The sequence below is a fragment of the Balaenoptera borealis genome (genome assembly GCF_965194805.1).
Source record: "Balaenoptera borealis genome assembly, chromosome: 8".
NCBI lineage: Eukaryota > Metazoa > Chordata > Mammalia > Artiodactyla > Balaenopteridae > Balaenoptera > Balaenoptera borealis.
Genome location: NC_138865.1, coordinates 119,637,238 through 119,651,918, shown reverse-complemented (window position 1 = coordinate 119,651,918; position 14,681 = coordinate 119,637,238). Strand labels below are relative to the sequence as shown.

Below are 14,681 nucleotides of genomic sequence, written 5' to 3'. Positions count from 1 at the left end.
GGGCGAGCACGTCAGCCCCGCCCCAAGGCTCAGGATGGCGAGGCTTGGGAAGACCAGAACCTGCGTACAGCGGCCGGGACTCCGGATTGGGGTCCTCTGGGCCAGCCTGCCCCCCGGGGCTGTGGAAACCTCTGCTTGGTGTCACAGGAAGCCACCACTCAGAGGTCTCGGTAAGCCGGCCGCTCCTCTGTACTGACCGTTTGCCCCGCTCCGTTCCAGGGGCGAGCTGGCAGCGACGGAGCAAGAGGGATGCCTGGACAGACCGGCCCCAAGGTAGGTGCTGCTCACCGCCTCCTGGTGCCCGTTCCTCGGTCAGCGTCACCACGGCATCGGCACGTGCTTATGTGACGGATACGGTTGTGATGACACGTGATGACTCGGACATCTGCTCTCATCCAGGGGTGGGACCTTGGGGGTGGAAGGTTCACTTTGGATCAGCTCCTCTGGCACGTTGACACGAAGACAGGGGTTGGTGGGGTGAATTTCATGGGTCACTCACAAGTCCACGGGGCAGGAAGTCCTCTTGCCTAGATTTGGGGTGTCTGAGCTCTCCGGAGTTGCAGGGAGCGAGTAGACTGCGCGTGGGTGACTGTGGAGCTTGAGGCGTGTGCGTGTGCCCCGGGGGCAGCCGCTGGAGCCCAGGGGAGCCCCACCCCTCCCGGCTGCGGAGGTTCGGTGTGCCCGTCCCTCTGTCCCTGAATCTGGGTTGAAACTCCCACTGTTCTTGGTCCACCCGTCCTTGTTGGCCCCGGAAGCGTTTGTCCAAGCCCGTACAAGGTGCTGGGGGAAGTGCTGACTTTCTCCAGCGAGGAGCCCACAGTGGAGACAGCAGCTGTTCTCAGGGGTCCCCAAACCCACCACGGGGCACTGCACCTGCTCCCCCAGTAAGTGGCCTGGACTGGCCCTCGGGTGCTCCTCTGAGTCCCGAGCGAATGAGCGGCCCTGGTTTTCAGGGACGTGCGGTGACAGAGGAGGAGAAGCTTCCTGAATCTGTCCCAGTAGATGATGATCGTCTTTCAACAGCAAAAGTATTCAAGCCTGAACTAGCCTTCTCTTGACTTCAACCCCACATGGCTTGCAACACCCATGAGGCGGGGAGCTGGACTCCAGGAGGCCACCTGGGTGGCAGAAGGAGGGCTGGCCGGGGAGCTGGGGTGCCCGAGGGTGGGCGGAGCTGGGCCAGCCGCCAGATGGGTAGGCGCACCTGCTGTGTGCGGACGGCACTCTGAGCCCCGAGGGTGTCGTGATAAGAGACACAGGCAGACGGCAGGTGTGCGCGCACACACACACACACACACACACCCCGACTTTGCAGCCATGACCCCAAACACTGAGGTCTCAGGACCCTCCAGGCCACTGTCTGTGGCTCTGCGACAGAGGTCACCTCTGTTTGCAGCCTTTGTTGGTGTTTTGGGGAAACGCGTTGGGAATATGGACCCAAGGCTGTGGAATGTGTGATGGGGCGGCGGCCAGGGGCCCCACCGCAGGGTCCTGGGGCCCCGGGTGCACAGGCGCTGCGTAGACCGCGGCCCGAGGCAGGTGAAGGGGCCGTGTGGCACGGGCTGAGCTGCCCTCTGTCCTCCTCGCAGGGCGACCGCGGCTTCGATGGCCTGGCTGGGCTGCCGGGAGAGAAGGGCCACCGGGTGAGTGTTTCCTCTCTGGGAGCTGCTGGGGGAGGTACTGTTGGCAGCCTTAGGCTTCCTGGGGGGTTGGGCACTCGATTCCAAAGTGGTTGCTGATGAGCCTCATGGGGGTGGGGCAGTGGGCTTGGACGCGGGCGTGACATCCCTGGGGATGGAAGGTCAGCCCAAGGAGAGCCGATTTCGCACCCACAGCTGATGGCGAAAGAGCCAGTGGCCCCCTCGAGGGGAAGAGGCAGGGAATGTGGAGCTCCCGTGGGAAACCCACTCTGTTAAGGGGCCCTCCGCACCTTCAGGAAACCCAGTGGCTGCCCTTTTGGGAGCCCCCGAGGACCCTTCTCACCATTAAAGGGGCGACTCCAGCAGGTGGGCTGGTCCCACGTGGCCGCCCGCGGATGGGGGTCGGGGGGCACGCTGCAGCCGGGGGCCCGTCTGTTACCTTGCCCGGTCCCATGTGTCCCCATGAGATGATCTTTTCAGCCCTTACCTGTTTTCTTTGATGTAGATGATGCCTCTTTCATGTTTTGGCATATCCTGGACATGCAGGCACACGCATGTGTGCACGTGAACACACATGCACACACACACACACGCTGTTAATTTTGTCATAAGGTTCACCCATCATGTCTCTGCCGCCCTGAGAAGTGGCTCTTGAGCCTTAGCCAAAGCTTCTTTGCCCACGTTCTCCGACACTCATGGGGAAACCGGAGGGAAGGGCCAGTCCGTGGGACTGACAGATGAGCACGTACTGAGCACCGATGGTGTGCAAGGCCTGAAGCTGCAGGGGTATCAGGTGGACCAGCGCTGACCTTCACAGTCCAGAGTGGTGGCCCTTTCAGGGGGCGGTGCGGGGCTGGGGTGTGCCCCTGCTTCACACGGAGAGGTCAATAGGGTGCAGCTCAGACCCTGCCTCGGTGTCCTGGGGTGCCCGCCGGTCCCTGGGTGCCGGTCCAGCCAGCCCTCCTCCAGGACACCGAGTCCCGGGATGAGAGTCCAGCCAGCCCGCTTTGCAGCACGTCACGCCAGGATGCCCCGTCTCCAAAGGGGTCCTCTGTGACTCTGGGAAAGTCTTGGGAGGGAGTTGGGATTTTCAGTCTCAGAAGCAGAGAAAGACGAAATGGGGGGCTTGAGACAGCCGTGCGTGTCTGCCCGCGTGCCTAACGCTGACCCTGCTTGGCTTCCCAGGGCGACCCTGGTCCTTCCGGCCCTCCGGGACCTCCAGGGGAAGATGGAGAAAGGGTACGTATCCTGCTGTGTGTGGGCCGCACCTGCTGCCCGTCTCCTCGGTGAAAACTGCACAGGATGCTGGCAGCGGTGATCGGCACCTGCATCGGGGGGAGGGTAGTTGATGGGAGTGGACAGACGGCCGCACAGGACTTCCCTCCTGTAGAAGCAGATCTCAGACCTTGATGCTGGGGGAGCCGATAAGCTCCGCGTCTGAGTGAGGGGCGGACAGAGGCAGCGAGTGGCAGAGCTTGGGATTTGGGGTGAGGAGTGAGGTGCAGAGAGTCCAGAAAATGACCTTCCTTGGCCCTGGAGGTGGGGACAGGGTGACAGAAGCGTGTGGACAGAGCAAGGGGAGATGCTGCCATCCAAGGTCGGGGCCTGGGCTAGGTCGGGCGCTCAGGCGGGCTCTGCCCCGAGTCCTGGTTCTGTCAGGTGCGTCTCGGTGGGGCTGCAGACTAAGCGATGTCCTTAGATGGAAGCACAGCCCTCCTGTGGCAGGGAAGCCTGCAGCCCCTCTCCCTCCGTGCGCCCCAGTCACTTAGACAATTTCTTCGGGCGTTAGGGGTATTTTGGGGACAGGTTTAGAAGCCCCAGTACCTGGGAAAGAGGGGCATGCCTCTCCTGACAGCTCCTGGGCTGGCATCATCAGGGCACTGTCTCCTGTTGGGGCCTCAGCCTGCACGGTCCACTGTAAGATGAGAGAGGGGAGAGGGGTCCCCTAGATGTCTGTGCTTCTGGAATGAGGAGGTGCATGCAGGTGCACGCATGTGTGTGTGTGCATGCGTGTGCAGGGCTGTGTGTGTACATGTGCACTGTGAGTGGGTATGTGTGCGTGCATTTGCAGTGTGTCTGTGTGCATGTGTGGGTGTGTGTGTGCATGTGTGTGGTGAAGGAAGGAGGAGGGGGCAGTGCCTTGATGGAGAGAAGCGGAGTGTGGACCGGCAGCTCCTGGTCGTGAACCAGGCAAGCCAGGGCAGCTTTCCTTGTAGAGCCAGAAGGAAAAGACTCATCCTGGTTTGCTCCCCTGGCTGTGTTTAAGACGTTAGGGCCCCTTGGGGTTGGCCCAGGGCATCTGGTGATTCTCTCAGGATCTTTCCCTTCACTAGTTTCTATCATTCATGTCTCTATCTACCTATCACCTATCTATCTATCTATCTATCATCTATCTATATCTATTTGTCTCTATCATCTATTTATCTATGCTCTATCTACCTGTCTATTATCTATTTATCAAGCCACCTACCTACCTATTTATCTATCCTCTACCTATTTATTTATCTATTATCTATATATCATCTATCTCTCTATCTCGCTGTCTTTCTACCTATCTACCATCTATCTCTGTCTAGTTTCTGCCATGCTATTTTTCATCTGTATCTTTACCTATCAGGTAACCATTGATTTTTTTCTGCCCAGCTTTCCCCTCGTTGGGGCTGTGGTTTGTGAGGCCCAAACCTCGCCTTTTACCTGCAGCCTTTGGGAGTGGGGACACTCCGGGCTTTTCCTGCTGGCATAGGGACTAGTAACTCTGGCGTATGCTGAAGCAGCCCCAGGCCAAAGAATTCTGCACGGATGAAGGAAAAATTGTCTCTCTTGTGTCCAGGTTTTATGGCTTATCCCTAAAATCCTGCCTCTTTTCTTCCCCATAGGGTGACGATGGAGAAGTCGGGCCCAGAGGGCTGCCCGGGGAGCCTGTAAGTCCACTGACTGGGTGGGATTCTGTGTCTCCTCCTTGATGCTCTGGCCAGAATCAGGGATCGACTCAGAGCAGAGATTAGAGAGGGGCTCAGCCTTGAGACACACGAATCTGGGGATCTCCCGGAAAAGGAACGAGTGAGGTTAGCGGACAATGCTACGGAGTCAGCCTGAGCCTTTGCCAGGGAGGAAGCCCCGGCCCCTGAAGGTCGTGGTTGGGACTCCAGGTACAGACGTGGTGGGTGTCCTGGGTCCACCATGTTGGGTGTCCAGGGTCCATGATGGTGGGTGTCCAGGGTCCATGATGGTGGGTGTCCTGGGTCCTTCATGGTGGGTGTCCAGGGTCCATGATGGTGGGTGTCCTGGGTCCTTCATGGTGGGTGTCCAGGGTCCATGATGGTGGGTGTCCTGGGTCCATCAGGGTAGGTGTCCAGGGGCAGTCACTTGACCTGCCACTCTTTCTGATGGCTACATTTTCCAAATAAAGAGTCCTCCAGTAGGGCGCCCCTGCCTGGCCCTCCAAAATCTCTTTTCCCTAAGCTGACTTCTATTTAAGACCAGAGCAAATTTCCTCAGTGACAAAAGGACATTAATGGGTTTTCACTTACTGTTACTTTTCAAACGTCTCATTTTTGTTACCCACGTCAACGTGGCCATACACATCTGGGGACATTAATTGAGGAGAAATATTGCAGGCGCTGCATGGAGGAGAGCCCGCCCGGGGTTGGCGTTTGCACCTCCGCTTGGGACTAAATTACACCCTAGGTGTCTGGTTAGCCATAAGGGGGATTCATTAACACAGGTCTCCCCTTAACACGGGTCTAGGCGATGCCTTCTGGGTTATTAACTTCTGAAAAACATTTATGTGACTAGGTATTAAAAGAAAGAAGGGAACATTTAAGTGGCAATGAACGTGGGAAGGGTTTCTCTTCTAGTGCATCTGAGAAGGTTCTATCAAAATTAAAGGCACTCGAAATCGCGGTGCCTTGAAAGGCTCTGTAGTTCTCCAGCTGACAGGGAGGGAGGGAGCGGTCCGGATGTGGGTCCTTCCCATGGCAGGTAGTGACCGCTCTGTGGCCCCTCCCCCTGTGCATGGGGCTGTTCCCACACACAAGCCCCTCCCGGCCAGGGAGGGGGTACTGAGCCCCTATCAGTTCTAGCCACCCCTGCCTCTGGTTCCGAGAGCCCAGGTGGAAAGCTGGGCTGCGGTGAGGAGTTGAAGCAGAGGAGAAGGAGGAGTTGGCCACACTCCCCGGGAGACCTGCCTCAGCAGCAGAGGCTCTGGGAAGAGGGGTCGCTGAGGGGGGCTGGGGACAGGGCAGGGGGCTGGGATTCCTGGCCGAGTCTGAACCATCCTTGCTCTTTCCTCTCGCAGGGGCCTCGTGGTCTGCTGGGGCCGAAGGGGCCCCCAGGTCCTCCTGGACCTCCTGTAAGTCCTTTGCTTGTCTGTCCCATCCCTGCCCTCGAGATCCCGCCCCCAGCTTGTGGTCCACTCGGGCCTGCGGGCACCTCTCCGCGCTGACAGCTGTGCACACTGCCCCGTGCTTGCTTTGGGTGTCTGTGGGGCCCTGATGCTCACCCGTGGGAGGGCAGCCCCGGCAGGTGTGGGCTTGCAGGTGGAGATGCAGGGTTCGCTGTATCCTTCCCCACACACAGCATCTGCCGTTATAAACAGTCACCGGGATGCCCATTTCCCTCCCTTGAAAACACTTCCAGTAGCATCTTGGCAGCTCCTGGAGGGAGACAGAAGCCCGTGGTTCTGACAGGGCTGTATCCAGGGGGCGGCTTCCCCAGGGCTGGCCCCTCTGCCCAGCTGTCCGAGAACTCAGGGCTGCCCCACACGATGCTGGGGCCTGGCAGCCCCGCTAAACCCTAGCCAATCTCGGGATTTATTTGGGATCAAGCCTTTCCCCTCCCCCAAAGGATGTGGCGTCCTCTGACATGGCGGGCAGGGACCAAGCTGTGTTGAGTGGACTTTTCCTGTTGAGCTTTGTTCATTTTCAGTCTCTTTTGTTTCAATGTCATTCATCCAGGGTGTGACGGGAATGGACGGCCAACCAGGCCCGAAGGGCAATGTGGTAAGTCTGGGGGTCCCGTGCCCCGGTCTCATGGCGGTTACCCCTGGGCTCACTGCCAGCTGCTCGGGGCGGGGGAGGGGGATCCATGCCACCAAACCAGATGGGGATGTGACGGGGAGGGCGCAGACTCTGGGCCCCGGCCCCGCGAGGTGCAGGCCTCCAGCAGGAGAGCACGTGTGAGATCCCGGCGTCGGTGCTTGCTCCGTCCAGAGCCTGACCGCGTCAGCGCAGGTGTGGAGGGAAACCTCTTTCTCGCTGTGCGTGGCAAGCTGGTGGTGGCCAGGTGCTGTGACAACGCCCACTGAGCGAGAGAGGGGTCTCATGGGTCTCTTGTAAGGGCCCGGGAGAATTTAGCTGGCACGATGATTTGGGAATGTTCAGCTGGATGGAATATTTTCTGGTAGATCCTGTCTCGTTCCTCCTGGCCAGCTGTCTGCCGTGCCTGCACAGACACAGGCATGTGCTTCTGGCCCAGAGGGGCCTGGATCTGGCTCCCTGCCTGCCCTGGGGCCCCCTGCCTTCCCGTCTGGGCACCAGAGCCGATTGCACCCCCTGCTTGCCCTCCAGAGCCCCCTTCAGTGCCTCACTTGTGTTTCCTGTAGGGTCCCCAGGGAGAGCCCGGCCCCCCGGGACAGCAGGGTAATCCAGGCGCCCAGGTGAGTGAGCCGGGCGGGCTTGTGGGCAGCGGGAGGTGCAGGTCTGCAGTGCCCTGGGCGTGAGCGGCCGCTGAGTGCAGCCCCACGCTGCCAGTCAGCCCAGAGGGGCCCGCAGCCTGGAGGTGACCCAGGATGGGGTCGGCACCCAGATGAGGGAGAGAGTCGGGGGAAGATGGGCAGACGGCAGGGAGGGGTTCTGAGTCCGTCGAAAAGTTCCCTGACCTTTCCTGCTCACTCTTTCCCCTCCTAGGGTCTTCCGGGCCCCCAGGGTGCAATTGGACCTCCAGGAGAAAAGGTAGGTGGGCTGAGCTGGGCATAGGGGTGCTTGCCTGTGGGGTGCATTAGGAGCACTGGTCACCAGCTTGTGGTGTGGACCTTTGTCCTTCCTTCCCTCCTTCCTTCCTTCCTTCCCTCCTTCCCTCCTTCCCTCCTTCCTTCCCTCCTTCCCTCCTTCCCTCCTTCCTTCCTTCCTTCCCTCCTTCCTTCCTTCCCTCCTTCCCTCTTTCTTTCCTTCCTTCCCTCCTTCCCTCCTTCCTTCCTTCCTTCCTTCCTTTCTTCCTTTCCTTCCTTCCTTCCCTCCTTCCCTCCCTCCCTTCCCTCCTTCCCTCCCTTCCTCCCTCCCTCCCTTCTTTCCTTCCTTCCTTGCCTCCTTCCTTCCTTCCTTCCCTCCTTCCCTCCCTCCCTTCCCTCCTTTCCTCCTTCCCTCCCTCCCTCCCTTCCTTCTTTAGCTATGTATAAGGTTGCCAGATTTGAGAAGAAAAACAGATATGGGACCCTCAGTTAAATTTGAACTCTGTTGTCTGAAATTCCAAATTTAACTGGGCATCTCGTTTTGTTGTTGTTTGTTTTGTTTCTTTTTGCTAAATTTGGCAACCCTAAATATATCCTCGGCACCCCGAGTCCACATGCTGGGGAGAGAACCGGAGCCGGAGTCCTTGTGCGGCTTGCGGCTCAGCCCCAGGAGTCCAGTGAGCTCAGCACCTGGGGCGGCACCAGCAGAATGACCTCAGAGGGGCGGTTCTCAGTGCATCATAGCCCCGGGCCGCCACTGTTTGAGAACTGCTCCTGACTTCACTTGGCGGGTGATTTTTTTCCAGTAGCAAAAGTGAAGGCTCTGGAAACAGCAAAGGGTCCACTCTCTTCGGGTGCTGCCCGTGGCTGGAAGCTTTGTAGCCAGTGGGAGAGGGTGCCTGTGAGCAACCTTTTTAAACAAATGCTCTTTGAGCAGAAATGTTGAAAAGTAACTTTGGGGGCTTGTAGAGAGGGTGGGCAGCTGAGGGGACCACTGGGGCATCTGCTCATGGAGTCTGTGGTTTGTTCTAGGGCCCCCTGGGTAAACCAGGTCTCCCAGGAATGCCCGGTGCTGATGGACCCCCGGTGAGTACCACTGCCCACCTCACCCTTTACATCCCGCCTGCCCATGTCCACCCAGCGGTGGGCACTGGGAATCCGGGCAAACGGCCCCTCCCCTCGCTCTCGAGACGGCCACGCATGCGTGGCCCCCGTCTCCTTTTCCAGCTCCTTCGATGAAGACCTCTCCGATGGCGAGCTTGATTGCTCAGGAGCTACTTACTGGGTTTTGGACACACTTTCCATAATGTGGTTCAGTCACAGAGGGTGGTGATTGCATGAGTAGGAACGTCCGTTATTTATTGGGTTATTTATTGGGGTTTGCTGCCCGTGATCAGAGCCCAGCCTCGTACTTTTAGCTCTAAGGAGGGCTGGGCTGGGCTCCGAGCAATCGTGTGTGTCACCAGTGCCGGGTGTATTTTTAACCATCACGCACGGAGAAGGGGGGTGTGAACACGCAGCTGTGGAGCTAAGTAGATGCTGCCTAGAAATAGGGAGTGAGGGACAAATCCATCTGTGGCCAAGCTGTGAGGGGGAGGGGCGGGGAAGTGACAAACGCTGGGTGTGGACCTCTCTGCGTGAGCTTATCTGCACCCACCCCCCTTGTGTGAGTTGCCGGTGGGTTTTGTGTTTTTTGGTTATTTTTAGCATATCCAGTTGATGCCGAATAGAGAGCCTATTTCAGAAAATGAGATTAGCAAAATTATTTCAGACACAGTTATTTTGTTGTGTTAATAACGCCATTAAAAACGAAGCAAGGAAGTTCAGTCTGTCAACCGTTAATTGGTGATTGGTGATCGGCATAGGGCGGTGTCTTTCCATTTTCATGGCTGAGACTCCTTTGGTCCCGTGAATCACACGTCACCCATTGTCCCATCTTTGTCTGAACCAGCAGATTACAATCCTATTCCTGCTTGAACTGCTTTGGGGGCCTCAGTCTCCTGGACTGAGTTTGGATATGGAGAGATAAATATTTTGCAATATGTCTTCTATGTCCTTTTATTTACCTTGACACCTAAAATTGCATTTTCTAATGACAAAATATTTTCTTCTGGAAAATAAATAAAATGACAAAATGAAAACTACCTCTGGTCCCATTCCTATGGGTTAAACCCTGATAGCAGGTAAATGTACATCCTGTCAGTCATTTTTTCTATTCGTCTTCTGCAATATTGGGTGTCAATGGGGCATTTCCCTCAGTGCATCATGTCAGGAAGGGGGTGGTGCCTACATGGCCCCCGCTTCCCTGACCTTCCCGGTCACACCCTGGAATCCCCCTCTCTGAATTGAAACTCCAGTCACTAGGGTCCCTAAAGGGTCACCAGTTTCCTTTGATTCTGTGGGGAAAGAGGGACCTTTAAGAGGGTTAGGGAGCCAGGAGGCTGCTTCTCCATTTCTCTTCCCCAACCAACCATCACACTTTAAAATATGAGTGTACGAAGGACCCGAGGGAGTGTGGTTGTGCTGGGTCAACGCTGAAGACGCTCAAAGCAAAAGATAAAAAGGGAAAACATCAACACTACAGGCTGAGGGAAGCGGAGCCCTTGTCTTAGGTGAATCGGGAGGAAGCAAAAGATTTAAGAATACTCTCCTTACAGAGGCATCACACGGTTGATCAACCTGAAAGAGAGGGTTTGTTCCTTTCCCCCTTTGGGTTGGTGTGGCGTGGCTTGGGCTGAAGAAAGAAAGGAAGATAGATTTCAGAGCCCTTGAGAAGTGTGAGGGGTTTCGGGGCAGACTCGGTTCTCTGGAATACGTTGTGAGGTTCTGGGCAGCACACAACAAGGATGCGGGCTGTGAATCACGGCTCATGGGAATATTACAGAGCCAGGAAAAATTGTATTCCAACAAATATTCAGTGACATGAGGAAATGCTCATGATATAATAGTAAATTAAAAATACATCTTCCGATGCCAATTTTGCATGCAAATGTGCAGAGAAAATAGATTAGCTGTGCTATATCACACCCTTGGCCACCGTTGCTATGAGTGGTGAGGTTATGAAGGGTTTTAATTTTCTTTTCCACTTGCCTAATTGTCTACAATGAACGTATATTACTTTTTTAATCAGAAATATATCAAATACAAATAATTTCAGCTTTATTATTTTTCCATTTGTCTACAATGAACATATATTACTTTTTTAATCAGAAAAATATCAAATATACATAATTTAAGTTTTATTACTTTTCCATTATAGAGTCTTGCTGGTTATAGAATACTGGGGAAAGGCCAGCAAGTAGAAAGAAGGGTGGAAACGGCCTGGCCTTTCACGGCGGGAAAGCAGCTGCTCTGACTTTGATGTATTTCCTTTCCATCTTTTTCTGTTCAAACATTTAAAATAAATGAGCTTTGTGCTCCCCCCCAGAAAGTTACAACTTAGAATGCATCTAAGAAGCTTGGCCTTGATTCAAACAACAGTAGTCATGGCGGGGACTTCGCTGGCGGTCCAGTGGTTAAGACTCCACGCTTCCACTGCAGGGGGCACAGGTTCAATCCCTGGTCAGGAAACTAAGATCCCGCAGGCTGCCCGGTGCGGCCAAAAACAAACAAACAAACAAAAAAACAGTAATCATGGTGACGATCAGTCCCTCTTTTTTATCTCTTCCAAAACACTGTGGTCAGGTCTGTTCTTATCGCCACCATGTAAGTGAGGTCATTGCCACGTGAAGGGGTCAGCTCGCTTCCCCACGTGAGTGAGGTGTGGGGTCTGCCTCCGTGTGTGTCCCTGGGGGCTGGCTTTCACCACAGCTGTCCATTACCTCAGTTCCTTCACAGAAAAATTCTGGGTTTGATGGAAACTGTAAAAAAGGCCCACGAAGAGCCCACATGGCAAAGGGAGCAGGACCCTCCTCCCTCCCAGCCCTCCCCAGGGCAGGATCTTCTCCTGGGCACCGTTTGGGTGCAGCCCTGCCGGCCTTGGTTGCTGCTGCTGTGAGCGTCGCCTTGGGTAGGGGGATGGCGGGCAGTGTGTCCCTTCCAGGCCCGGGTGGCTGGCGTGGTCCAACCGGTGCCTAACTGTCCTCAAGGGCTCCCTGGGGTACCCCACCCTGCAAAGGAACTTCAGCATCCTTCCCCTCGCGTTGCCACCATGATAGGCTATTTGCAATGGCATCAGATCCAGTTCACGACTAATACAAATTGAAAAGAACACACACATATCCTTTACTTGAGTTGATGAGCTCTGGGTCTCCACAATGCTGCTGTGTTCTACAAGTAGCGTCCTAGAACTTTAGAACAATCAAGCTGGATGAGCAGCCAACCCACCCTCTCATTTTACACACAGGAAAGTGGAGGCCCAGAGAGGGCAAGTGACTTACCTAAGGTCACACAGCGGGTTGGGTGTTACCAGGAGTAGAACCAGACCGCCCTTCCCTGCCCTGCCAGCATTCTCACCACACCACATGGCCTCTCTTTACTGGAATCCTTGGGGGTAGAACTGTATTTCCAGATAATGAATACTTCTGTTTCTGTTTTTATCATCTGTGTTTGGCTCGTGAACTTAGAGGCATTGAACCTAGTCACCAGCTTGGGTCAGAAAGTGGGTCAGAAAGTCAGAGAATGTCAAGTTCCTGAGAATAGAATTGATGGGGGCCAGGGTGGAGGGGGCAGTGACCAAGGGGCCATGAGCAGTTCCGTGGGGCCTTAGCTCTGCATCTGTGGGGTGGGATGTATATTCTCCCCTGCGCTCAGCTTCTGTGTCACCTGGGGGGTGGCTTTGAAGACCTAGGGTGCGTTGGGACCCGGGAGGTCTGGTCCCACTTCACTGTCCTTGTTTGGCCACCAATTCAGTTTTGCTGGGTGGCCTTGAACAAGCACCCTTGCTGTCCCCTCCCACTGCACTTGGGGGCAGGCTGGGCTCTGGCTGAGTCAGGGGACACTGGTGCACAGTGGGGCCTGGAGCCCATCTGTGGGTTTTGAAGCACATGCCCCTCTGCTGTTGCCAGGGCCTGGCATTATTCCCATTTTACAGATGAAGCAGCCGAGGGTTGGGACTAAAGGACTGGGGGTGACCAAGCCGCTGTGGGGAGGGGCGGGGAGGAAATGGGAGGGACCTGGGCTCTGACCCTCAGTTTTGAAGACAGCTACAGAGGAGCTAGAGCATGGCCAGGCCTGCTTTCCCAGAGGCCACTGACTAACGCCAGCCTTCTCTTTCCTGACAGGGGCACCCTGGCAAAGAAGGCCCTCCGGGAGAGAAGGGAGGCCAGGTGGGTACCGGCCGTGCCCTCGGCCCCTCCAGCATCTCCTGCGGGATGGGCAGGGATGGTCCCCCCCCGTTCTGGGACCCCCAGTCCAGAAGGGGCTTCCTGCCCTGTCCTCACCCATCCTGAGACACCCCTGCGGACCCCCCTTCCCCGTGGGGCTGGGCAGTGCCCGCATGCCTACCCCCGCAGTCCGACCTGGGACGTCCATCCGCTCTGCTTGGAGCGCGAGGGCAGTGTGCTGGGGGCAGGCAAGCTCTGTGGCTTGTTCTGGAAGGATGCAGGGGTGGCCCAGAGTGAGCCCTGCGCCCTCCACCTGAGATAAGCCTAACGCGCTTTTCCCTCTGGTTCCAGGGTCCGCCCGGCCCCCAGGGCCCCATCGGCTACCCAGGCCCTCGTGGAGTCAAGGTGAGGGTCTCACAGCCTCGGGTCTTCCTGGAGGTCAAGGTCGGGACTGCGGGGCACGGCTGGGCCGGTTTTAGAGATTCCTCTGTGCTTTAACCTCCCTCCTGCCCAAAAACTGGGGTGGCCCTGGTCTGGGAGATTGGGTCCCAGAATGTGGGCCGGAGCAGGTGAGGGAGGGGCCCGCGGGGCCAGGAGGGGCTGCAGTGGAGCAGGGCACGCTCCCCGGGGCGTCTGGGACAGCACGAGCAACACGGTGGTGGCCGTCTGCCGGGACGGGGCGGCACCCTTCTGCCCCGGGCTCCTTCTGCTGTCACCACCTGCCAACTGACCTGCTGCTCCGGAGCCCCTCAGAGGCAGCGGATCTCAGCCCAGGGGACAAGCTGGGCGCCCTTTCCTGGGATGCTTGGAGCTGTTTCTTCCAGGCCGATCACATCTGGGCAGACCTCGTTGTTGGGAGATGCGTTCGTGGGAGACGTCCATTTATTCACATCGTGTTGAAAGGCTCCTGGAACCGTGTTAAATGGGCACAGAGGTCCAGAGCAATACTCCAAACACAGGGCCCTGTCTGTTTGCCCTGAGCTGACTGGGTTTGCTTTGAGCTGTGCGATTTAGTCTCAATGATGCTGCCCTCTGGACATTCACACGCAGAGGGATGTGCCCCCAGGGGTGTGCGTGGGGAGAGCCCTTCTTTCTCGGGGTGGAGATGCTGCCATGTCTTCAATCTCAGGCTTCCCACCCGCAGGAAAGCTAAGCGTGGTCTTTCTTTCAAAATGACTGTAATTTGACGTGAAGTATCATATATACGAACATGTATAAAACATCTAGTTTATCTTGGGGGATTTGCAGGAACACATCCATAAGCTCCGGAGTCCCCACCTGTGTCGTTCACGGTCCTTTATACTTTCAAGCATTTTTTCACATCAGGGTTCTGTGTGGAGGACACAGAACCCCAAGACTTCAGTTTTTAGTAACTTACCCCAAATTACCCCTAAATCCATGCAGAAGCCATGGACTTGCTTATTCCTAACCAAGTACCCCATCCTGACCCCAAGGGGCTCCGACTTCCATTTCCCAGAATTGGGATGTTCCAAGGTCAAGGGCAGAGAGATGCCCCAGGTCAGGACCCTTAGACAGGCGGCTTCTCTCTGAAGCAGGCTTTCGCCCCACGCGCTGCCTAGTGAGTTTATAAGGGCGGTGATTTAGCAACTGTGCTGATTGTGTGAGCTCTGTGCGTGTTTATTTTACAAATTCCCATTGCGCAAAGAGCCTGTGCCAGCCACCGTACACGGCCAACGCGTGATGCCGCTTCTGTGAGCCGGGAAGGTGTCTGCCCTGAGATGTTTGTGGAGAATGCTCTTATCTTGTCGGTCTGATTAAAATTCATCCGTGATATGAGCAGTCCCACTAGACGGGCAAGCGGAGGGTGGA

General features: G+C 56.3%; 1 protein-coding gene across 2 annotated transcripts in view; it reads left to right on the top strand.

Moving 5' to 3' along the window:
- COL5A1 (collagen type V alpha 1 chain) overlaps positions 1–14,681 on the top strand; it is a 159,724-nt gene that overhangs the window by 88,654 nt on the left and 56,389 nt on the right. For both annotated transcript variants that reach the window (XM_082403166.1, XM_082403165.1), the window contains exons 17-27: positions 220–273; positions 1,590–1,643; positions 2,826–2,879; positions 4,517–4,561; positions 5,938–5,991; positions 6,596–6,640; positions 7,243–7,296; positions 7,547–7,591; positions 8,620–8,673; positions 12,810–12,854; positions 13,203–13,256. In XM_082403166.1, the coding sequence (XP_082259292.1) occupies positions 220–273; positions 1,590–1,643; positions 2,826–2,879; positions 4,517–4,561; positions 5,938–5,991; positions 6,596–6,640; positions 7,243–7,296; positions 7,547–7,591; positions 8,620–8,673; positions 12,810–12,854; positions 13,203–13,256 (558 nt within the window). The remainder of the gene's footprint in view (positions 1–219; positions 274–1,589; positions 1,644–2,825; positions 2,880–4,516; positions 4,562–5,937; positions 5,992–6,595; positions 6,641–7,242; positions 7,297–7,546; positions 7,592–8,619; positions 8,674–12,809; positions 12,855–13,202; positions 13,257–14,681) is intronic.